The sequence below is a fragment of the Elephas maximus genome, chromosome 2 (assembly GCF_024166365.1).
Source record: "Elephas maximus indicus isolate mEleMax1 chromosome 2, mEleMax1 primary haplotype, whole genome shotgun sequence".
NCBI classification, from domain to species: domain Eukaryota; kingdom Metazoa; phylum Chordata; class Mammalia; order Proboscidea; family Elephantidae; genus Elephas; species Elephas maximus.
The window spans coordinates 139,387,916-139,414,584 of NC_064820.1; the positions used below are offsets into that span (position 1 = coordinate 139,387,916).

The 26,669-nt window shown below is 38.5% G+C and overlaps 1 protein-coding gene across 2 annotated transcripts in view; it reads right to left on the reverse strand.

The window, feature by feature from the left end:
* The window catches only part of HSD17B4 (hydroxysteroid 17-beta dehydrogenase 4), a 114,308-nt gene that overhangs the window by 23,523 nt on the left and 64,116 nt on the right, over positions 1-26,669 (reverse strand). For both annotated transcript variants that reach the window (XM_049873596.1, XM_049873597.1), the window contains exons 18-20: positions 5,149-5,218; positions 4,237-4,343; positions 722-808 (exon numbers count right to left, since the gene is read on the reverse strand). In XM_049873596.1, the coding sequence (XP_049729553.1) occupies positions 722-808; positions 4,237-4,343; positions 5,149-5,218 (264 nt within the window). The remainder of the gene's footprint in view (positions 1-721; positions 809-4,236; positions 4,344-5,148; positions 5,219-26,669) is intronic.

Consider the following 26,669-nt stretch of genomic DNA (forward strand, 5'->3'; position numbering starts at 1 on the left):
GAGATTGGAGTTATGCTGCCAAAAACTCAGGAATGCCTCGGGTTACTAGAAACTGGAAGACACAAGGAAGGGTTTTCCCCTAGAGACTTCAGAGAGAACACGGATCTGCCGACACCCTGAATTCAGACTTCTGGCCTCCAGAACTATGAGAATAAATTCTGTTGTTTTAAGCCACCCAGTTTGTGATAATTTATCACAGCCTAGGAAACTAATGCGGACATTAAATAAGTTTGTCTCTAACTCACCAAATTTATTTTGGAATGTCTTTCTGTTGTACTATATAAATCTGTTCGTCTAATTCTCTTTTGAAACATTTTTATCATCTGCTAGATCCTGCATTAGTGAGTTAAATACATTTTTATTACACGTTCATTCTATACCTGTCTGACAGTCATGCCTTTAACTTTTTGGAAATTATAACTTGACAAGGACTTGGTTGATTACTTGAGCCAAAAGTTATAGTTGGTCAGGTTCTCAGAACAGCTACACAACTGTTTCGTAGACATAAACCAATTTAGTTGAGAGTAAAACAGAAAATACAAAGGAAGGTGCATAAGGTACTTTATTTTCAATTAAAAATTACCAATGATATAAAAAAAAATTTCTAGGTTTTATCTCATATCCATGGTACTAACCAAAGAAATGATAAGATGGGACAAAATTACGAAGCGTGGTGAAGAGGGCAACAAAACCAAGTACTTCTGACCTCTGTTATTCATACCTTAGTTTGAAAATGGATTCTGTTTCCTTCCTTCCACATCTCAGTTTGTAGAGTTTGACCTGGATATACTGGTTTTGCAAAACGAACCTTTAAAATAAAACAAATGAATCTTCGGGTTACAAATGAAAAATGAAACGCTTCGATTTATGTCTGGGGGGAGAAATGTAGGGAGAACAAAAAGGTAAGAAAATAGAAGTTTAAATATATTTCAAGTCATAAAAGAACTGGAACTAATAATATGATAAAAAATTAGTAGAAAAAGGATATACCTAACATTTAAAAGCAAAACAAAACAGTTGCCATTGTGTCGATTCTGACTCATGGTGACCCGATGTGCTGCAGAGTAGAACTGTGTTCCATAGGGTTTTCAAGGCTCTGACTTTTCAAAAGCCAATCACCAGGCCTTTCTTCCAAGGTACTGCTCAGTAGGCTCAAACCGCCAACCTTTCAGTTAGTTTAAAGTAATCGAACATTTTACCATTTGTACTACCCGGGACTACATACCTAATATAAGTAAGCTAGGGGGCCAATACATAGTATTTAATCTTGATGAACCAACAAAGAGAAATATGATCATATGAGCTAGAGTTACAGAGGTAACAACCAGAACAACTTAAATACGCAGCTAAAAGTGGTAGTAATTAACCTCTGAGGAACGAGACCTGGGGCAGGTATACAGAGCACTGTAATACAACTTTTCATTTCATAACTTTCTGGACCATTTTATTTGTTTTGTACACATACTACTGGGTAATAATAAAAATAGTTGTAATAAAATGAAAAAGCATAATAACACCTATGCTATCAAGGATAAGGCATCAGGAAACATTTTTACTGCTGCATGGAGCATAAGCTCCATGCTTATGCTATTTGGAGCTATTTGGAACTAAGTGTTAGATTTTTTTTTAGTGTGTATCTTTTGGCTAATTCTTATAAAAAATATTGTGTGCACAGATACTTTTCCTTGTTACTTGCAACTGCTAAAAACTTGAAATTAACATAAAAATACAAGAGTTGAAACAAACGAAGCCAACTGACATAGGTGCATGTTTATTAGAATTCAAATATGTTGTTGTTAGGTGCCATGGAGTCGGTTCTGACTCACAGTGATCCTGTGCAACAGAACGAAACACTGCCCAGTCCTGCGCCATTCTCCCAATCATTGTTATGCTTGAGCCCATTGTTGCAGCCACGGTGTCAATCCAACTCTTTGAGGGTCTTCTTTTTTCGCTTACCCTCTACTTTGCCAAGAATGATGCCCTTCTCCAAGGACTGATTCTTCCTGGTAACATGTTCAAGGTATGTAAGACATAGTCTCATCATCCTTGCTTCTAAGGAGCATTCTGGTTGTACTTCTTCCAAGACAGATTTATTCGTTCTTTTGGCAGTCCGAGGTATATTAAATATTCTTCATCAACACCATATTCAAAGGCATCAATTTTTCTTTGGTCTTCCTTATTCACTGTCCAGTTTTCACATGCATATGAGGCAACTGAAAACACCATGGCATGGTGCACCTCAGTCTTCAAGGTGACATTTCTGCTTTTTAACACTTTAAAAAGGTCTTTTGCAGTAGATTTGCCCAATGCAATGTGCCATTTGATTTCTTGACTGCTGCTTAGACAGGTGTTGACTGTGGATCCAGGTAAAACGAAATCCTTGACAACTTCAATCTTTTCTCTGTCGTGAGGATTTTCTTTTCTTTAGGTTGAGGTGTAATCCATACTGAAGGCTGTGGTCTTTCATCTTCATGAGTAAGGGCTTCAAGTCCTCTTCACTTTCAGCAAGCAAGTTTGTGTCATCTGCATAATGCAGGCTGTTGAGTCTTCCTCCAATCCTGATGCCCCATTCTTCTTCATATAATCCACCTTCTTGGATTATTTGCTCAGCATATACATGGAATAAGTATAGTGGAAGGATACAACCCTGACACACACCTTTCCTGACTTTAAACCACACAGTATCCCCTTGTTCTGTTCATAAAACTGCCTCTTGATCTATGTAAAGCACAATTAAGTGTTCTGGAATTACCATTCTTTGCAGTGTTATCCATAATTTTTTATGATCCACACAGTTGAATGTCTTTGCAGTCAATAAAACATAGGTAAACATCCTTCTGGTATTCCCTGCTTTCAGCCAGGATCCATCTGACATCAGCAATGATATTCCTCACTCCACATCCTCTTCTGAATCAGGCTTAAATTTCTGGCAGTTCCTTGTCAATGCACTGCTACAGCTGCTTCTAAATGATCTTCAGCGAAAATTTTATTTGCGTGTGACATTAATGATATCGTCCAATAATTTCCACATTCAGTTGGATCACCTTCCTTTGGAATAAACGTAACTATGGACCTCTCCCAGTTGGTTGGCCAGGTAGCTATTCTCCAAATTTCTTGGCATAGACAAGTAAGCGCTTCCAGCTCTGCATCCATTTGTTGAAACACCTCAACTGGTCTTCCGTCAATTCCTTGTTTTTCACCAGTCTTCAGTGCAGCTTAGATTTCTTCCTTCAGTACCATCAATTCCTGATCATATACTACCTCTTGAAATGGATGAACATCAACCAATTCTTTCTGGTATAGTGACTCTGTGTATTCCTTCCATCTTCTTTTGATGCTTCCTGTGTCCTTTAAGGAAACTCTGGTGGTGCAGTGGTTAAGTGCTACGGCTGCTAACCAAGGGGTTGGCAGTTCAAATCTGCCAGGTGCTCCTTGGAAACTCTATGGGGCAGTTCTACTCTGTCCTATAGGGTCGCTATGAGTTGGAATCAACTCAACAGCACTCGGTTTGGTTTTTTGGTTTTTGGCATCCTTTAACATTTTCCCCACAGAATCCTTCAGTATTTGCAACTCAAGGCTTAAATTTTTTCTTCAGTTTTTTTCAGTTTGAGAAATGCCAAGCATGTTCCTCCTTTTTGGATTTCTAACTCCAGGTCTTTGCACGTCATTATACCTTCTTTGTCTTCTCAAGCCGCTCTTTGAAATCTTCATTTCAGCTCTTTTACTTGGTCATCTCTTCTTTTCACTTTAGCTACTCTACATTCAAGAGCAAGTTTCAGAGTCTCTTCTGACATCCATTTTGATCTTTCTTTCCTATCTTTTTAATGACCTCTTGCTTTCTGAGTGTGTGATGATGTCCTTGATGTCATTCCACAAGTCGTCTCGTCTTTGTAATTGGTGTTAATATTTTCAATTAAATTAAAGCAAGTAATAGAACAGTAAAAAAAAAAAAAAAAGAGCAAATCTCGAGTTTTGGATAAGAAGGCACATGCTGGTATATGTATATTCCTAATTAATAACATAACAAAATAAGAGATAAAATCCACTTTATCTGTTAAAATTGTAACTTTATACGATATCGTTGATGATATGTGTGTAACAGAGCTATTTGTAGCTATAAAATTAAAATGTATAGTTGCCAACCCAATGAAAATGTATATTGCTCTCATACGGTACCTATTTTAAATGAATTCACTAAACTGCTTTTCTTCAAATAATGGATTAGTATAGATATACCTTAATTGCCTTGAATCTGGACACATCATTATCTGCAAACTGCTTTAAAACATGCCTGGCAGAAAATCCAAATGTGCATAATCCATGTAATATGGGCTTGTCAAAACCTAAAAAAGAGAAATAATTTAGCTAAATACAAGTACCTTGTCATGCTTAAGGAGTGCTGGTAGTGCAGTGGTTAAAAGCGCAGCTGCTAACCAAAGAGTCAGCAGTTCAAATTCACCTGCCACTCCTTGGAAACCCTATGTTGCAGTTCTACTCTGTCCTATGGGTCACTATGAATCGGAATCAAATTGACGGCAACAGGCTTGGGTTTTTTTGCTGTTTTTTTTTTTTTTTTGTCAGGTTTAAAGACCAGGTACGGTTAACTTGGGATTTTTTCAGTACATCTTTAAACTGCATTAGCATGAATTATACCATCTCTTTTAAGTAACATGGAAACTATTTTACAGAATACCTTCTAAGAGAAAATTATCAAACAAACAAAAACATAAAAAGTAATGTCAGAGAACTACGAATACAAAGAACTGTCCTGCTCTGTTTAGCTTTGGCTGTAACTTGTCATCATCCAGTGATTTCAATACCCATGTGTGTGGACGATCCTTCCCTTTTCTTTCAGTGCCTAACCTCTCCTCTAATGACCTTGTCTTCCACAATAACTCAAACACCCACCACCCAGGTCCTATCTTAGAATTTATCACTAGCAGGGGCTCCCCCTACTCCAACTAAAATCTGAATTTCAAGTGTACCATTTTTCTAACACCTCCTACCTTTCAATATCCTTCACATAAATGTAATGAAGGGCTATTTTTAAAATGTTACTCAAATGCCAATGTCTTTAAACGTACTATTTAAACTATTACGATTAAGCTGCTGATACTTTTTCATAGGTACACATTATTAGCAACTCACCTGCTAGGTTAGCAAAATCAGGATCAATGTGCAAGGGATTCCAGTCTCCACTGAGGCGGTACAAAGCTGCCTGTGGGGACAGAACCACAGAGGTAACTAGTATTCAGTGTTTTTAGAATTTTTTAAGAGGAAAACAAGAAATATGGCTAGTTATTGTATAAGAACTTCATCATAACGTACCTAATCTAGATTCTGATTTAAAGAAGGTAATTTTTTTAAAAAAATTTTAAAATGGTTTTTGAACACTTGCCTCTGAAATGAGAGGGGGAAGGAAAAAAAAACACTGTCAAGTAATAGGAAGAGGAGACAAGAACTACATCTGGGTATAACACTGTTACCACTGTCTAAGGAAAATTTCATAAAAAGGAATCCATCGATCTACTGTCATTAAAACACAATGAGGATAAGGTAAATGTTTTTTAAGGTAAGTGTTTATGGCCTTCTGTAATTAAGCAAAATTAATGCCAACTTTCTTGGTGGAATGTGTTAAGTTGAAGCCTGTAACATAATATTTGATGTATAAACATCAAAGACCTCTCACACAAACTTTCATTCTTGGTGGACTAAATCCTGTGTATCAGCTCATTCTGGGGGCGGGGGGTGGAAAAAAGACTAATAACTTACTATTAAGATTATATGTGCTCAGTCCATATTTTCACATTGCTAGGTAACCTAGAAGTCCCTGGGTGGTACACACAATTAACTGCTTGGCTGCTAACTGAAAGGCTGGCAGTTCATGTCCACCCGGAAGCACCTTGAAAGAGAGGCTTAGGGATCTACTTTTAAAAACTCAGCCATTAAAAACCCTATGGAGCACAGTTCTACTCTGACACACATGGGGTCACCATGAATCAAAACCAACTTGACAGCAATTGGTTTGGTGGTTAGGTTACTCAGATAAAATTAGCAGAAAGACGTGAATAAAAATAAAAGTCACTATACTTCCCAGCATTTAACTCACTCAGAACTGTCAAAAGAGGTAGAGAGTATTTTTCTGTATTGAAGGAGTACAATTCAAAAATTCACCAACTAGCCAGTAATAAGTCATTTAATATATCTATACAGCAACTTGAACCTTTTGGGTCTGCCTCAAGACTTCTTACCTTTCTCATAAATTACTGTGTTAAGCTTTCCAAGACTACTATGATGTTTGTAAAGACTAGCCAAGTTGGTACATCTGATCTTTTTAATTACTGATTTTTTATTATTGATTACTCTCCTTTGACATATTTTATTTATAGAAAATAAAATCTTATATAATTTACAGGAACACTTCATTTCCTTTTTACTATGCTTTGTACAATTTTAATAAGCCCATTCCCTTTCCCGTCACCTGTGTGACTGTCATGGATTGAACTGTGTCCCCAAAAAATATGCATATCAATTTGGCTATGCCATGATTTCCAGTATTATGTGACTGTCTACTATTTTGTCACCTGATGTGACTTTCCTATGTGTTGTAAATCCTATCACTACTATGTTAATGAGATGGATTAGATCTACAAGATCAGATTGTGTATTAAGACAATCTCTTTTGAGATATAAAAGAGAGAAGTAAGCAGAGAGACATGGGGACCTCATACCACCAAGAAGGCAACACTGGGAGCAAAATGTGTCCTTTGGATCCGAGGTTCCTGCACAGAGAAGCCCCTAGATCAGGGCAAGTTTGATGACAAAGACTTTCCTCTAGAGCCGACACAGAAAGCCTCCCCTTGGAGCTGATGCCCTGAATTTGGACTTCTAGCCTACTAGACCGTGAAAGAATAAATTTCTCATTGTTAAAGCCATCCACTTGTGGTATTTCTGTTATAGCAGCACTAGACGACTAAGACAGTGATTATTACTGTTAACTGCCGTCGAGTTGGCCCCTAAGTCATGGAGATCCCATGAGCAATGGAATAAAATGCAGCCCAGTCCTGTACCATCCCTATAACAGGTTATGGATCAGACACTTGTAATCCATAGGGTTTTCATTAGCTGATTTTCTAAAGTAGACCACCAGACCTTTCTAATCTGTCTTAGTCTAGAAGCTCTGTTGAAATCTGTTCCACGTCATAGCACACACAGCCTCCAGTGACAGACAGGTAGTGGCTATACATGAAGTGCACTACTGATCAAGAATTGAACCTGGTTCTACTTCATAGGAGGCAAGAATTCTACAACTAAACCACCAAGTCCCCACCAAAGCCAGTTGCCATTGAATCGATTCCAACTCATGGTGATCCCATGTGTGTCGGAATAGATCTGTGTGCCACAGGATTTTCAATGGGCTGATTTTTCAGAATTAGATTACCGGGTAATAGTTCTTATAAATTACAGTAGCCGCCCCCATCCATGGTTTCAGTTACCCACAACTCAAAAATGTTAAATGAGCGCATAGCATAATGAAATTTCACGACATCTTGCTCTGTCATTCACGTAATACAGTATGTTGTTATAATTGTTGTATTTTATTATTAGTTACTGTTGTTAATCTCTTACTGTGCCCAATTTATAAATCAAACTTTATGATAGATATGTATGTACAGGACAAATCATAGTATAGATAGGGTCTGGTACTATCTGTGGTTTCAGGCATCCACAGAAGGTCTTGGAACATATCCCCCGTGGATAAGGGAAGGCCACTGTACTCATTTTTTTCAATTATTCAATATTTTTCACTTTACATGTTTTCTAAATACAACTAAATCCAATCAGCATGTAATTATTGGACACTGGTAACTTACAAAATTCTACATACAACTCTGTATAAGATGTTTTAAAATGGTAATTTTTAAAAAGTACTTTACAAACAACAAAACACTAGACAAATATATATCATTATGTTTATACAAATAAAAAAAGATACATTACAGGGATTGAAAGGGAAACTGTCAAAACACATGGCTTTGGCACCAGACAGATCTGGGCTCAAATCCAGTTCTGCCATTAATAGACAAGTTTCTTAACCACTCTAAGGCTCAATTTCCTCATTTAAAAAACGGAGAGATTAATAGGAATCAATTTCACAAAGTAGTTGGAAAAATTAAATGGGGTAAATCGTATAAGCTATTATCCTTGGTAACTATTAAAACCTCAATACATTTTAGCTATTATTCTTCTTTAAGAAGATTTTAGCAACTGTATATGACAACCACGTTTTTAAGATTAGTACTAGTATTTTTATTCCACAGGTATCATTCCTATAAATGAAAAGAAACATCCTTTCTAAAGAAATCATATCACATGAATAATTTTATTTTTTTCAATGATGGCAATGTTTCCTATAGATGGCAGAGTCTGCACAGAAAAAGATACATATGAGAAATGACAAAGGTCGACTGACTGGATGTTCAACTGAATTTAATCATAATGCAAAATAAATGCTTTCCAATTAATAAGAAAAAATGACAAGTTTTATTTTCAAAATATTTTGAAGGGCTGACACATCTCAGAAGGAAAGCTGAAAGTTTCTTGTTTTGTTTCATTTCTGCCTAGATATAAGAAAAGTCACTAACAACAACAGCCTAAGAAAAGTAGCTACATATTACCTTACTTGTGTATTACATGTAGGGGATCTTGTGTATATGAGTAAGTTACTTCTTAATTTGAATTTTTCAAATTGTACCATTAGGGAGTGATGTAACACAAACTGCAAGAGTAAGAGGCTTTAGAGGTCAGCTCCTCCACCAACAACCATTAAACTGGAAAAAACTATCATAATCATTTATTTTGGAACTCTGAAACCTGATCAGACGCTTACATCAACCAGGGGGGCGGCTAATGAAAGAGGCTGCTGATCTTTTGTAAGAGAGCAGCTGCGTGAACCAGCTACCATCCCCCAATTCTCAGTCCCACTGCAATCATTGGAATAAGATAGTGTTATGGACTGAACTGTAACCCCCAAAAATATGTGTTATAAATCCTAACCTCTATGCCTGTGGTTAGAATCCCATTTGGGAATGAGTTATCTTTGTTAATGACACAGGGTTATTGTACGGCATGCCTGGAATCAATCTCTTTTGACATATAAAAGAAATTAAATGCAAGTGGAGACTGGGAAAGAATGATGCCAAGGCCACATGAAGATTGCCCAGGGGCAGAAGCTCAGAAGAGATAAGGACCTTCCTCCAGAGCCAAAAGAGAAAGAAAGCTTTCCCCTGGAGCCAGCACCCTGAATTCGGACTTCTAGCCTCCTAAACTGTGAGAAAATAAATTTGTTTGTTAAAGCCACTCAATTATGGTATTTCTGTTACAGCAGCACTAAATAACTAAGACAGACAGACATAAATGGTTCAATCCACCAGATGATATAACAATTACAAACACTGAACAAAATATATGAACCAAACATTAACAGAATTAAAGGGAGAAACAGACAGTTCTATAAAAACAGTTGGAGTCTTCAATACCTCATTTTAAATAATGGATAAACAAAGACCAATAAGGAAATAGAGGGCATGAACAACACTATAAACCTATTCAGCCTTACAGCCATATAAAACCAAAATCAAGCCCACTGCCATCAAGTCAATCCCAACTCATAGGACAGAAGAGAACCGCCCCATAGGGTTTCCAAGGCTGTAATCTTTATGCAAGCAGACGGCCACATCTTTCTCCCATGGAATGGTTGGTGGGTTTGAACTGCTGACGTTCTGCTGACAGCCGAGCACTTTAACCACTGTGCCACCAGGGCCCCTTTACAGCTATACACAGAGCTAAAGTTCAATAACAGAGGAAAATGCAAAATTCACAAATATGGAAATTAAACAACACATTTTTTTTTTTTTTAATTTTTATTGTGCTTTAAGTCAAAGTTTACAAATCAAGTCAGTCTCTCACACAAAAACTTATATGCACCTTGCTACATACTCCCACTTAGTCTCCCCCTAATGAGTCAGCCTGCTCCCTCCTTCCAGGCTCTCCTTTCATGACCGTTTTGCCAGTTTCTAACCCCCTCTACCCTCTCATCTCCCCTCCAGGCAGGAGAAGCCAACATAGTCTCAAGAGTCCACCTGATCCAAGAAGCTCACTCCTCACCAGCAACCCTCTCCAACCCACTGTCCAGTCCAATCCATGTCTGAAGAGTTGGCTTCAGGAATGGTTCCTGTCCCAGGCCAACAGAAGGTCTGGGGGCCATGACTACTGGGGTCCTTCTACTGTCAGTCAGACCATTAAGTCTGGTCTTTTTACGAGAATGTGGGGTCTGCACCCCACTGCTCTCCTGCTCCCTCAGGGGTTCTGTTGTGTTCCCTGTCAGGGCGGTCATCCATTGTAGCCAGGCACCATCTAGTTCTTCTGGTCTCAGGATGATGCAGTCTCTGGTTCAACGTTGCCCTTTCTGTCTCTTGGCCTCATAATTACCTTGTGTCCTCAGTGTTCTTCATTCTCCTTTGATCCAGAGGGGCTGAGGCCAATTGATGCATCTTAGATGGCTCCTTGCTAGCGTTTAAGACCCCAGACGCCACTCTTCAAAGCGGGATGCAGAAAGTTTTCCTAATAGATTTTATTATGCCAATTGACTTAGATGAACCTGAAACCACAATCCCCAAACCCCTGCCCCTGCTACACTGGCCTTCGAAGCATTCAGTTTATTCAGGAAACTTCTTTGCTTTTGGTTTAGTCCAGCTGTGCTGACCTCCCCTGTATTGTGTGTTGTCTTTCCCTTCACCTAAAGTAGTTCTTATCTACTATCTCCCCCCTCTCATAACCACAAAAGAATGTTTTTCTCCTCAGTTTAAACTATTTCTCCAGTTCTTACAAGAGTGGTCTTATACAATATTTGTCCTTTTGCAACTGACTAATTTCACTCAGCATAATGCCTTCCAGATTACTCCATGTTATGAAATGTTTCACAGATTCCTCACTGTTCTTTATAATGCGTAGTGTTCCATTGTGTGAATATACCATAATTTATTTACCTAGTCATCCATTGATGGGCACCTTGGTTGCTTCCATCTTTTTTGCTATTGCAAACAGTGCTTCAATGAACATGGCTGTGCATGTATCTGTTCGTGTAAAGGCTCTTATTTCTCTAGGATATATTCTGAGGAGTGGGACTGCTGGATCGTATGGTAGTTCTATTTCTAGCTTTTTAAGGACGTGCCAAATCGATTTCCAAAGTGAGTGTACCATTTGACATTCCCACCAGCAGTGTAGAAGTGTTCCAGTCTCTCCACAGCCTCTCCAACATTTATTATTTTGTGTTTTTTGGATTAATGCCAGTCTTGTTGGAATGAGATGAAATCTCATCGTAATTTTGATCTGCACTTCTCTAATGGCTAACGATCATGAACATTTCCTCTTGTATCTGTTAGCTACCTGAATGTCTTCTTTAGTGAAGTGTCTATTCATATCTTTTACCCATTTTTTAATTGGGTTATTTGTTGTTTTGTAGTTGACTTTTTGCAGTATCATGAAACAACACATTCTTAAACAGCCAGTGTATCAAAGAAAAAATCTTAAGGAAATTAGAAAATACCTTAAGACAAATGAAAAAAAAAACATACCAAAACTTATGGAGTACATCAATATCAAGTTGATGTACTCTGTAAGTTTAAAGTTCGTATGAAAAAATAAACACTAATAAATACTTAAAAAGAAAGAAAACAATCTACAGTGGGTGACTAATCCTGGCAAATATCAAACATACAGTAAAGCCCGCACGGTTAACTGATGCTGACACATGAACAGGCAGACCAAAGGAAAAGAACAAAAGGTCCAGAAATAGATGTAAGTACATATAAAAATTTAGCATATCACTGAGGCAAAGTTGGACTTTTTATTAAGTGGTGCTGGGACAACTGGAAGGATTTTGGGGAAAAAAAATTAGATCCGTACTTCACGCAATACGAATAGCCTTCAAAGAAGAGGTCTAAACACACAAAAAAATGAAATTATCCAAGAATTCAAAGAAAATATGTGTGAATTTTTCTATAAGCTGAGTACAGGGAAAGGCTTTCTACCTGTGATTTGAAATCTAGATCCAATCAAAGAGTCATAAAATAGACAGGAAAATTTTTAAAACTCCTGCATAGCGAAAAACACTATCTGCAAAGTCAAAAGACAAATGATAAACTAGGGGCAAATATCTGCAACATGCATCACAATAAAGGGCTAAAACCAAAACCAAACCAAACCCATTGTCATCAAGTCGATTCTGACTCATAGAGACCCTAAAGGACAGAGTAGAACTGTCCAACAGGGTTTCCAAGGAGCAGCTGGTAGATTTGAACTGCTGACCTTTTGGTTAGCAGAGGAAGCTCTTAAAAACTATGCCACCAGGGTTTCTGATAAAGGGCTAGCGTTCCTTAAAAAAAAAAAAAAAAAAACGTTGCTGTCAAGTCAATTCCAACTCATAGCAACCCCTATAGGAGACGGTAGAACTGCCCCATAGGGTTTCCAAGGAGCTCATGGTGGAACTGAACTGCCGACCTTTTGGTTAGTAGCCAAGTTCTTGACCAGTCTTAACAACTGAGGGAAAAAAATCAAAAATACAATAGAAAATTTGACAAAAGACATAAGAAAACAGTTTACAAAAGAAAGTATAAAAATGGTCTTCAAAATATTAAAAGATGCTCAAAAGCACTCAAAATAAGGAAAACATAAAATGAACTACAATGACGTACTGTTTCTCACCTACCAGATGAACAAAAACTAAAAAAACTGACACAAAACTAGTATGAGAGGAAACAGGAACTCTCATACACAGTCATTAGGAATAGAAACTTGACACAACTCTTACAGAGGGAATTGGGCAATATTTAATAAAAATACATATGCATACACCTTTTGACCCAGCAACCCCACCTCTTGGAATTTACCCTGAAGATACACCTCCAACAATGGAAAAATACATATCCACAAAGTTATTAATTACATAGATATATACATATGTATGTCAGTATTTTTGTAATGCAAAGTATTAGAAACAATCTAAACACTCATATATACATAAAAGAGTGGTCAAATAAACTATGGTCCATCCACACAATAGAGTATTTTGCAGTCACAAAAAATGAGGGTGATTTCTATAAACTGATCTCAAGTGACTTCCAGGATATACTGTTAACTGAAGAAGCCCTGGTGGCACAGTGGTTAAACACCTGGCTGCTAACCAAAAGGTCAGCGGTTCAAACCCACCAGTAGTTCCACAGGAGAAAGATATGGCAGTCTGCTTCCGTAAAGATTTATGACCTTCAAAACCCTATGGGGCAGTTCTATTCTGTCGTATAGGGTCACTATGAATAGGAATCGACTTATCAGCAGTGGGTATTGTTAACTGAAAAAGCAAAGAACAAAAAAGTATATCTGATATGATACCTTTTGGGTAAAAAAGAAGGGAAATAAGAAAATATACATATATGTTTATTTTTACCAAAAAAAATTAAAATTAAAAAATCAGAAATAAATTGGTTTACATACAGAAGATGGGTGGGAAAGGAGTAGGGTGGAAATAATGAAGAGTGGAAGAGAAGGGAGGTGACATCTCTCTAAGCACAGGCTTCTAGGATCATGTTAATGTTTTACATACTCAGAAAATACATAAATAAACTCAACGAGAATGGAGGAGATCTAAAATGACATATCAGCAGAAACGGATGAACAATAACTTATTTCAAATGAGTACATAATGACACTGAAATGAATGGGGAAAGAAGGACAAAGTCGCTTTTAAGCACAGCATTTTAACTATCTACCCTCAGTCTAAAGCCAGAAAGAAATATAAACGGACACTGAGCTCTAGCTAGTAGCTTTGCTTTTCACAGTGGCATGAGTTAGCAATTAATTCTATGACTATTCTTGTGTCACCTAGGACTAAGTAATAAATAAACTGAGGAATAATGGAAGGAAGGTTTCTCACTGTTGGAAAAGGGAGTTACAAATATGGTAAGGAGGAAGCCTAGAGTGAAGTCAGTGGTATTAGATTAGAATTGGAGAAAGCAAAATGATTTTATAGTTTTCAATATAAGTCTATACCTATCCACATACACACCTATGGGCATATAAGTATATTTATTTGTATATAAATATATGTATACAGGCAGTCCCCAACATACATATATATTCAGGTTAAAACAAACTGCACATACGACAGTTATATTTTTTTTTTGTATATCTTACCACTAGTAATATGTACTACATGCAATCTTGAAGCACGTAATCTGCTGTTATCATTCTCAGATGTTCACTCACAGATGTTTATATGTAATGTTTCCAACCCCCAAAGACAAACAAAGATTGGATTCATAAAGATACTGATAAAAGGCAATACTAATGAAAACTGGAAAGAAAAAAAGAGGTGTTCAACTTACATCAGAACCAACTTACAACAGGGTCATTGGAATGGAACCCCATTTAAGTCAGGGACACTCTCAGTTTTCTAGTGCTGCTATAACAGAAATACCACGAGTCAATGGCTTAACAAACAGAAATTTATTCTTGCACAGTTTAGGAGGCTAGAAGTCTGAATTCAGGGCACCTGCTGCCAGAGAATGCTTCCTCTCTCTATCAGTTTGGAGGGGGAGGGGGCGGTTCTTGTCATCAATATTCCCCTGGTCTAGGAGCTTCTCAGCACAGGGACTGTGGGTCCAAAGGATACACTCCACTCCCAGTGCTTCTTTCTTGGTGGTATGATGTCCCTTCTCTTCTCTGCTCAGTTCTGTCTTTTATCTCAACAGAGGCTGACTCAAAATATAACCTAATCCTGTAGATTGAATCCTGCCTCATTAATACAACTGCCTCTAACCCTGCCTCATTAACATCATAGAAGTTAGGATTTACAACACATAAGATAATCACATCAGATCACAAAATGGTAGACAACCACACAATACTGGGAATCACAGGCCTAGCCAAATTGACACACATTTTTAGAAGACACGATTCAATCCACAACAGAGACTATCTGCATACGTATATATATATACACGTATTTCCTAACAGCATCCATTGAAAGATTCTCAAAGTGAACTCATCCAATAACAATAAGCATACTAGTGCCCAGGCAGGTCTTGGTTTCTAAATATGATTCTCTACTTAAAGAAACCAAGGACTTTTTAAGAAATAGCTCATTCCACAGTGGACGCAGAGAAAGCACAAAATGAGCCTGGAAGATCGTGTTGTGCCAGAAAGTAAGAAAGAGCTCTAAGGATGGCGACACATTAAAAGGGCACAGGAGACAATCTGAAGGAGTGACCAGTGGCCTAATATGTGACAATCTGAGAATCAAAATAAATTATGGTAGTATTAGATTATAACCCATTGAGTAAAACAATACAGTAAAACCTGTGAATGCCAGAACCTGTGTAATTCGGAAACCTGTCAGTGAAGGAAAATTCAAATATTTTCCACTAAAGCAAATGATAGAAAATTGGTAAGCCTGCACCCTTACTGGAAAGCTTGCAAGACCTGGTAAAACAAGGCAGTCCTATCAAGATTCGGCTCTCATAGGATTCATTGTAATACATAAATTCATACTGATAGGAATGAATGAATGGATAGGGGAACAAGTTTCCTTACAGCAGAACCAAAAAAAAAAAAAACAAATCCATGGCAGTCGAGTCAATTCTGACCCACAGCAACCCTACAGGACAGAGCAGAACTGCCCCAAAGGGTTTCCAAGGAGTGCCTGGTGGATTCAAACTATAAACACCAACTGATAAATGCTTCCTTAGAGCAGAACCAAAAAAAAAAAAGGAACAACCAAACCCATGGTGGTCGAATCAATTCCGACTCATAGCAACCCTACAGGACAGAGTAGAACTGCCCCATAGGGTTCCCAAGAAGTGGCTGGTGGATTCGAACTACAAACACCAACTGATAAATGCAAGGGCATAATGGAATTAGAAAATCACCATTTTGCCACTGTCAGAGTAATAACTGGTTCAAACAAGAATTATCAATAGGATACTAAAATTAGTGGATTAAAGGACTAGAATATGGACAAAGTCTCAATGAATCTCTCTAATCTTTAGAGACACTTTCCACGGTCTCTCCTGTTTCTGCACATCTTGTGTGCAGCAGCAGCATTCACAGGTTTTATTCTGGACTATCTTTTGAAGGATGTTTGTACAGTAAAAGCCTTGAAAGATTTAGACAGTGTCTCCCTTGGAACAAAAAGCATGTTTGCTTACCCTCCAGTAAAATAATAATTGTGTCTCCGTCAGGGACAAAGGTTGGACAAATTGGCTTGAAACCATTATAAAAGATTAGGAGGAAGGGGGCCAAGATGGCTGACTAGGTAGACGCTACCTTGGATCCCTCTCGCAACAAAGACTCAGAAAAACAAGTGAATCGATCACATACATGACAATCTACGAACCCTGAACAACAAACACAGATTTAAAGAGTTGACCTGAGTAACAGACGGAGAACGAACAACTACGGGGAAGCAGCAACTGTTTTCGGACCCTGGAGTCAGCGTCCCAGTCAGGTAACCTTGGCTCCGGGCTTAGGACTGGGCAAGGGGAGCTGAACTCAACATCCTGTGATGGCGCAAACATGGGGCGCAGCCCTACCCCCCTGAACTGAACCCAGGAGGGGGCCCAGCCGGTCCACGCGGGCGGTGCGGCCACGCAGCTGGTGAGAGGAGAAGTCCCCGGGAGGCAGAGACTGGTTTTGTAACCAGGAGTGAAGCATCCCAGCCGGGGAGCCTTGGCGTGGGGCTTTGGACTGGGCACAGGGGAGCTGAGCACGGCATCCTGTCACGGCGCAAACACGGGGCGCAGCCCTACCCCCCTGAACTGATCCAGGGAGGGGGCCCAGCTGGTCCGTGCGGGTGGCGCGGCGATGCAGCTGGTGGGAGGAGAAGTCCCCGGGAGGCAGTGACTGGTTTTGGAGCCGGGAGTGCAGCATCCCAGCAGGGGAACCTTGACGCTGGGCTTTGGACTGGCAGCGGAGGAAATGACCGCGGCTTCTGCAGGCAAGACCCTGGACAATCTCTATCCAGCCAGCACACACAGGCAATATGCCCCTCGGGAATCTCAGATAAAATAGTCATCCCAAGCAAGATAAGCAACTTTATCTGTATTCCGGGGTGCTACTCTCTCCTGTTTTTCTGAACCCTCCCCTCCCCTTCCCAGGAGGCTTCATTAACATTGGAATTTCCTGAGCCAGAGGGAGAACGGCTCCGCGGCTTTTTTTTTTTTTCTTTTTCTTCTTCCTCTTTTTTTTTGGTCTTTTCCTAACCCATTCTTCCAGCCTGAGAGAAGCAACCACAAAAAACCCAGCGACCAAAAATCCTTCCCTAATTGGACTGAAAACACAGAACCAGCTCCAGCCAAACATATGTGATCCATATCTCAGGCTTTCATCCCTACAGGGAACAAGGTAGCTATTATAATGCAAAGGCATTTCTGATAGGGATCTGATTGCATTTTTTTTTTTTAGCAGATTTACTGGAAAAACAAGTTTCCCAGGTCTGATATCTCTGCATAGTCAACAGAGCCATCACTGACCCACAACAGGGAACTGAGGGCTGAAGCTCCCCCCAGACCACCTAGCCTCCTGCCTTAGGGGTCTAAGGAGGGTGACACCTACCAATCTGTAGAGGTACTTGCATTGGGGGCCTAAGGTACAGCTGCAGAGCCCTCCCACCAAGATGCTTTAGGAATAGAGACACATCTACCTCACTGACATTTGGGGGAAGCCTGTCAGCATCCTGCCTCCCCTGGAGTGTGAACCCCAGCTGCTAGGAGAATCTGGTGCACACAACTATCACCACTACTTCTCAAGGTGGATAGGTGTTAGGGTGCAGCACACACTTGATGACCCAAAATCAGATTCTACTCAAGAATAGTGAATAGACTCAGGCATATATATCTGGCAACAGCCCAAACCAGCTGGTAATAGGTCATAAGTAAGTCAAGGGCTACAACAATCAAGACAGCACAATCTAGTAGCCCATCCACGTATATTGAAAGAAAACAAAACAAGATAAGACTCAGTGAGCAAATATAAAATAAATCACTACAATATCTTAGTGATGGCTCGCAGACAGCAGACGATATCAAACCACATAAAGAAGCAGACCATGACAGCTTCTACAACCCCCCAAACAAAAGAATCAAAATCTTTCCCAAATGAAGATACAATCCTGGAATTATCAGATACAGAATATAAAAAACTAATTTGCAGAATGCTTCAAGACATCAGGGATGACCTCAGAAATGAAATAAGGCAAACTGCAGAAAAAGCCAAGGAACACACTGATAAAACTGTTGAAGAACTCAAAAAGATTAATCAAGAACATAGTGGAAAAATTAATAAGGTGCAAGAACCCATAGAGAGACAGCATGCAGAAATCCAAAAGATTAACAATAAAATTATAGAAGTTGACAACACAATAGGAAGACAGAGGAGCAGACTCGAGCAATTAGAATGCAGACTGAGAAACCTGGAGGACCAGGGAATTAACACCAATATAGCTGAAAAAAAATCAGATAAAAGAATTAAAAAAAAATGAAGAAACCCTAAGAATCATGTGGGACTCTATCAGGAAGGATAACTTGTGTGTGATTGGAGTCCCAGAACAGGGAGGGAGGACAGAAAACACAGAGAGAATAGTTGAAGATCTGCTGACAGAAAACTTCCCTGACATCATGAAAGACGAAAGGATATCTATCCAAGATGCTCATCGAACCCCATTTAAGATTGATCCAAAAAGAAAAACACCAAGACATATTATCATCAAACTTGCCAAAACCAAAGATAAAGAGAAAATTTTAAAAGCAGCCAGGGAGAAAAGAAAGGTCTCCTACAAGGGAGAATCAATAAGTTCAGACTACTCAGCAGAAACCATGCAGGCAAGAAGGCAATGGGATGACATATACAGAGCACTGAAGGAGAAAAACTGCCAGCCAAGGATCATATATCCAGCAAAACTCTCTCTGAAATATGAAGGTGAAATTAAGATATTTACAGACAAACACAAGTTTAGAGAATTTGCAAAAACCAAACCAAAGCTACAAGAAATACTAAAGGATATTGTTTGGTCAGAAAACCAATAATATCAGATACCAGCACAACACAAGGTCACAGAACAGAGCATCCTGATATCAACTCAAATAGGAAAATCACAAAAACAAATTAAGATTAATTTAAAAGAAAAAAAATGCTCGAAACAGGGAATCATTGAAGTCAATATGTAAAAGATCACAATAATCAAAAAGAGGGACTAAATACAGGTGGCATAGAACTGCCATATGGAGAGGGATACAAGGCGATATAGAACAATACAAGTTAGGTTTTTACTTAGAAAAATAGGGGTAAATATTAAGGTAACTATAAAGAGGTGTAACAACTCCATAACTCAAAATAAAAACCAAGAAAAACGTAACGACTCAGCAAACATAAAGTCAAATACTATGAAAATGAGGATCACACAATTTACAAAGAAAACCGTCTCAGCACAAAAAAGTAAGTGGAAAAATGAAACTGTCAACAACACACATAAAAAGGCATCAAAATGACAACACTAAACACTTATCTATAATTGCGCTGAATGTAAATGGACTAAATGCACCAATAAAGAGACAGAGAGTCTCGGACTGGATAAAGAAACACAATCCGTCTATATGCTGCCTACAAGAGACACACCTTAGACTTAGAGACACAAACTAAAACTCAAAGGATGGAAAAAATATATCAAGCAAACAATAAGCAAAAAAGAAGAGAAGTAGCAATATTAATTTCTGACAAAATAGACTTTAAACTTAAATCCACCACAAAGGATAAAGAAGGACACTACATAATGATAAAAGGGACAACTGACCAGGAAGATATAACCATATTAAATATTTATGCACCCAATGACAGGGCTGCAAGATACATAAATCAAATTTTAACAGAATTGAAAAGTGAGATAGACACCTCCACAATTATAGTAGGAGACTTCAACACACCACTTTCGGAGAAGGACAGGACAACCACTAAGAAGCTCGAGAGAGACACGGAAGACCTAATTACAACAATCAACCAACTTGACCTCATTGACTTATACAGAACTCTCCACCCAACTGCTGCAAAGTATACTTTTTTTCCTAGCGCACATGGAACATTCTCTAAAAGATTAGAGCTTCTAGCCTTGGGGTCCCTCAATTGAGACACAAAACTGCCATAAATGCAGCATCCACTGGGCTGCTCCACATCACCTCCATGGAACTTGCAGGTAAAAAACTTGGGGGTAACATAAAGCTCATGTTGCTTCCTATACAATAAGTAACAATGTCCTTTGTCTCTGAACTAGGAGTCTTGCATCTTCTTCCAGCATTCACGATACTGAAGCAGGCTAACTTGCTAGCTTGCAAATAGGGTAAAATTTCAGATCCCTCACAGCTCTTGACACCACAGATTACTTACAAATTACTATGTAAAGTATTACTCATGATGGAGAAAACAGTAACTTTTAAAATGGAGAAATCTGGCAGAAAAGGGACAAAAGTGACATCATCAATACAGTGACAAGCCAATATCATGTGCCTCTAAATATGAGGCACTGTGAGGATAGAATATCACTTCTGTGGTATTCCTGCCAAAAATTTATAATCTGAATCTAATCATGAGGAAATATCAGTCAAACCCACACTGAGAAACATACCACCAAATAACTGACCAACACTCTTCAAAAATCTCAAAAAGTCACGAAACATGAAGAAAAGCTAAGAAAGTTTTCCAAATTAATAGGAAAAAAAAAAGATGTGATAAATAAATACAATGTATAATGTTGGATTGGACCCTTGAGCAGGAAATACAATAGCTATGATGGATATTGTTGGAACAAATGATAAAATTTGAGTACAGATAAGAGAGTAATATTGCATCAAAGCTGAATACCCGGATTTTAATAATTATACTGCGGTTATAAAAAAGCATTCCTTGCTCTCAGGAAAAAATACACTGAAGAATTCAGGGATAAAGACAGGGAATGTCTGTGACTTACTCTCAAATGGTTCACAGAGGAGAATGATAAAGCAAATAGGGCAAAATGTAAATAATTGGTGAATCTGAGTAAAGGATATATGGGATTTCTTCATAATATTCTTACGCTTTTTCTCTAAATTTGAAACTATACCATTATTTTGTAACTAAATAAAAGCTAAGAAAAGATTAGCTGCCTAAAATGGAAAACTAGTTCTGTACTCCAAAAAAATAGTCTGAAGAATTTTTCCATAATGAAAATATGGCAAATTTACACTTCCTTACAAATAAGAACCAAGAGTCAGTTAAATCTATGTCTTTTAAAGCCAAATCATGCTAAGCACAGATGCACTTTCATCTGTACAAGAATAGCCTGGAAGTCTTTGGATTCCAAAAGCAGAGTCAGCATTCAGTCCAATTAAATCCGCAGAAAATAGGAGAGTTCAATTAAGCAGTTACTGACGACGTTTAATGTTTGTAGTTTTTTAATCACACCTAATTATTCAGTTGGAAACCCTGGTCTCGTAGTGTTAAGTGCTACGGCTGCTAACCTGAAGATCAGCAGTTCAAATTCACCAGGCGCTCCTTGGAAACTCTATGGGGCAGTTCTATTCTATCCTATAGGGTCGCTATGAGTCAGAATCGACTCGATGGCAACGGGTTTGGTTTTGGTTTAATTATTCAGTCATCTTTAAATTTTGCTCCAGTTTTTTTTTTTTTTTTTTACTGATTTCAATTTATTTTAAAACAAGGTCATCATTTAGACAAAGTCTGTTAACATGTTGACACTGCTGTTTCCAATCCCTTTTTGGAACATACATATTGCTTTAGATAAAACAGGTATTATATTCTATACAAAATGTTTTTTCATGCAACAGTTTAGTCTCAACACTAGTTCATTTTTTCACTTAACAAATATGTCACAAAATATTTTTCTAAAAAATAATTTTTAATAACTATTTACTGTGATAGTCTCCAAAGATGGCCACCAAAACTCCTCCCCTTCCTGTACACACGTCTCTCCTCCCATCAAGAAATGGAATCTAGTTCTCCTCTCCTTACATCTGAGCCTTGTGGATAGCTTTGACTGACAGATGCAGCAAAAGTGACACTGTGCAAGCTCTGGCCCTGGTAGCTTCCATTTTCACTCTCTTGGAACCCAGCCACAAAAATGTTAAGAAAGTCCAAACTATCCTACTTGAAAGCAAAGCCATTAAAGAAAGGCCCTGGAAGATGAGATACCACATGGAAAAAAGAGGCAGATTTGAGGTGCTCCAGCCAACAGTCAGCACCAAGACGCCAGACTTGTGTAAGAAAACATCTCGGACCTTCCAACCCTTCCCAGCCACCATCTGAAAATAGCTATACGAATGACAGCCAATACCATTTGTAGCAGAAGATCACCCAGTTGACCCACAGAGTTGTTAAACATTGTTTAATAGCAAAAATAAAACAAAACAAAAAATAAGGTAGTAGTTATAATACACATGGCCATTTTAATAATTATCTTTTAATGGATAATATAACCAATATACTAAAGATTATCTTAATAATAACTAAAATCCTAATTGTTAGACTAAATACTGTAAGATGTACCCAGGAAAACTACAGATATTTGTTCTCATTCTCCTCATATATAAAGCCTGAAGCCTGATATCTATTTATTTTTAGGCTTTTTTAGATTATTGGGGTAGAATTCTCTGTTTATTAACTATGAAGTTCAACTATACAGTACACTTGTACTGTCTTACCAGTGTGAAAATGAAGAAACTCTCCTAATGACATGATAAATACAATACTCCAGGTGTTACACTGGCAAAGCTAAAAATATATGGTTGCCAGTTTCCCTACTGGTTGAAAAGTTACTTAAATATTTACGCTATAATTTTTTCCTTATTTCCACTTCTCCTTAAAGATCTGTCCATCCACATTGATCTCCCACTGTTCCCCAATGTGAACACTCTAATTCTTACTCTTTGCACACATACCATGTTCTTCTTTTCCTCCCTTATATTCTATCATTATTTCTCATCCTCTTCCCTGTCACATTGTAAGCTCTACATCTGTAAGAGTAGAAAACATCCATATACCATCTTAACTCAGCTAAGTTCCATCTTTTCTACCAAATCCTTCCCTATATCAGTCCCTAGAGAGTATCCCCTCTTGAATGTCTACAGCACTTACTCTACAATTCAAAGCCTTGTATTTAATCTTTCTTACTTGAAATAGGTGCTCCAGTTATTTCAGACATCTATGTCTTGAGTCTACATGTGTCCTTTCAGCTCCTTGGCAATGAACACACATTTCTTCTACTTCATTTCCATCTTCTAGAGCACAGATCCAGTTTCAGAGGGTCCACGAATCCCCTCAACTTTTTACAAAGTTTTATGCAGAACGCTTTTTGAAAAATGTTAGATGGCTTTCATCATATTGTCAAATGACCATATGATACAAAATGATCAAGTAGGTCTATCAAAATTATGGGTGACCATCATTTACACAAAAAAAAATCTGTTGACTTAAAAAATGTCCTGTATTACACAGCTAGATATTAAACCCTGCTAAAAGTTAAAAAGAGACCTATTCATCTGAAAAAGCGTTCAAGAAAGAAAATCCCTCTACATACTGTGTGTAGAAATTCAAACCCTAGAAACTATTCAGCTTTTCTTATCTATGGCAGGTATATTTTATTATTTCAGTGTAGCCAAAGAATAATAAAGGAGTATTTGTTGGACTTTCTGAAACATGGAACCATGAAGCCTTTTCTGTTCTTTTGTTGTCGTTGTTGTTAGGTGCCGTCGAGTCCATTCTGACTCATAGCAACCCTATGCACAACAAAACACTGCACAGTCCTGTGCCATCCTTATAACCGTTGTTATGCTTGAGCTCATTGTTGTAGCCACTGTGTCAATCCACCTTGTTGAGGGTCTTCCTCTTTTCCGCTGACCCTGTACTCTGCCAAGCATGATGTCCTTCTCCAGGGACTGATCCCTCCTGACGACATGTCCAAAGTATGTAAGATGCAGTCTCGCCATCCTTGCCTCTAAGGAGCATTCTAGCCGCACTTCTTCCAAGACAGACTTGTTCATTCTTTCGGCAATCCATGGCATATTCAATATTCTTCGCCAACACCACAATTCAAAGGCGTCAACTCTTCTCCGGTCTTCCTTATTCATTGTCCAGCTTTCACAAGCATATGATGCAACTGAAAATACCACGACTTGGGTCAGGCGCACCTTAGTCTTCAGGGTGACATCTTTGCTCTTCAACACTTTGAAGAGGTCCTTTGCAGCAGATTTACCCATTGCAATGCGTCTTTTGATTTCTTGACTGCTGCTTCCATGGCTGTTGATTGTGGATCCAAGTAAAATGAAATCCTTGACAACTTCAAAATCTTTTCTCTGTTTATCATGATGTTGTTCATTGGTCCACTTGTGAAGATTTTTGTTTTCTTTATGTTGAGGTGCAATCCATACTGAAGGCTGTGGTTTTTGATCTTCACTAGTAAGTGCTTCAAGTCCTCTTCACTCTTCAGCAAGCAAGGTTGTGTCATCTGCATAATGCAGGTTGTTAATGAGTCTTCCTCCAATCCTGATGCCCCGTTCTTCTTCATATAGTCCAGCTTCTCGGATTATTTGCTCAGCACACAGATTAAATAGGTATGGTGAAAGAATGCAACCCTGACGCACACCTTTCCTGACTTTAAACCAATCAGTATCCCCTTGTTCTGTCCAAACAACTGCCTCTTGATCTATGTAAAGGTTCCTCATGAGCGCAATTAAGTGTTCTGGAATTCCCATTCTTTGCAATGTTATCCATAATTTGTTATGATCCACACAGTCGAATGACTTTGCATAGTCAATAAAACACAGGTAAACATCCTTCTGGTAGTCCCTGCTTTCAGCCAGGATCCATCTGACATCAGCAATGATATCCCTGGTTCCATGTCCTCTTCTGAAACCAGCCTGAATTTCTGGCAGTTCCCTGTCAATATACTGCTGCAGCCGTTTTTGAATGATCTTCAGCAAAATTTTGCTTGCGTGTGATATTAATGATATTGTTCTATAATTTCCACATTCGGTTGGATCACCTTTCTTGGGAATAGACATAAATATGGATTTCTTCCAATCAGTTGGCCTGGAAGCTGTCTTCCATATTTCTTGGCATAGACAAGTGAGCACCTCCAGCGCTGCATCTGTTTGTTGAAACATCTCAATTGATATTCCAACAATTCCTGGAGCCTTGTTTTTTGCCAATGCCTTCGGAGCAGCTTGAACTTCTTCCTTCAGTACCATCAGTTCCTGATCATATGCCACCTCTTGAAATGCTTGAACATCGACTAATTCTTTTTGGTATAATGACTCAGTGTATTCCTTCCATCTTCTTTTGATGCTTTCTGCGTCGTTAAATACTTTCCCCATGGAATCCTTCACTATTGCAACTTGAGGCCTGAATTTTTTCTTCAGTTCTTTCAGCTTGAGAAATGCCAAGTGTGTTCTTCCCTTTTGGTTTTCCATCTCCAGCTCTTTGCACATGTCATTATAATACTTTGTCTACTCGAGAGGCCCTTTGAAATCTCCTGTTCAGTTCTTTTACTTCATCAATTCTTCCTTTTGCTTTAGCTGCTCGATGTTCAAGAGCAAGTTTCAGAGTCTCCTCTGACATCCGCCTTGGTCTTTTCTTTCTTTCCTGTCTTTTCAGTGACCTCTTGCTTGCTTCATGGATGATGTTTTTGATATCATTCCACAACTCGTCTGGTCTCCGGTCACTAGTGTTCAATGCATCAAATCTATTCTTCAGATGGTCTCTAAATTCAGGTGGGATATACTCAAGGTCATATTTTGGCTCTCGTGGATTTGCTCTGATCTTCTTCAGTTTCAGCTTGAACTTGCATATGAGCAATTGATGGTCTGTTCCACAGTCGGCCCCTGGCCTTCTTCTGACTGATGATATTGAGCTTTTCCATCTTCTCTTTCCACAGATGTAGTCAATTTGATTTCTGTGTGTTCCATCTGGCGAGGTCCATGTGTATAGTTGCCATTTATGTTGGTGAAAGAAGGTATTTGCAATGAAGAAGTCGTTGGTCTTCCAAAGTTCTATCATTCGATCTCTGGCATTGTTTCTATCACCAAGGCCATATTTTCCAACTACTGATGCTTCTTTGTTTCCAACTTTCGCATTCCAATCACCAGTAATTATCAATGCATCTTGACTGCATGTTCGATCAATTTCAGACCACAGCAGCTGATAAAAATCTTCTATTTCTTCATCTTTGGCCCTAGTGGTTGGTTCGTAAATTTGAATAATAGTCATATTAACTGGTCTTCCTTGTAGGCGTATGGATATTATCCTATCACTGACAGCACTGTACTTCAGGATAGATTTTGAAACGTTCTTTTTGACAATGAACACAACACCATTCCTCTTCGAGTTGTCATTCCCAGCACAGTAGACTATATGACCGTCCGATTCAAAATGGCCAATACCAGTCCATTTCAGCTCACTAATGCCCAGGATATCGATGTTTATATGTTCCATTTCATTTTTGACGATTTCCAATTTTGCTAGATTCATACTTCGTACATTCCAGGTTCCAATTATTAATGGATGTTTGCAGCTATTTC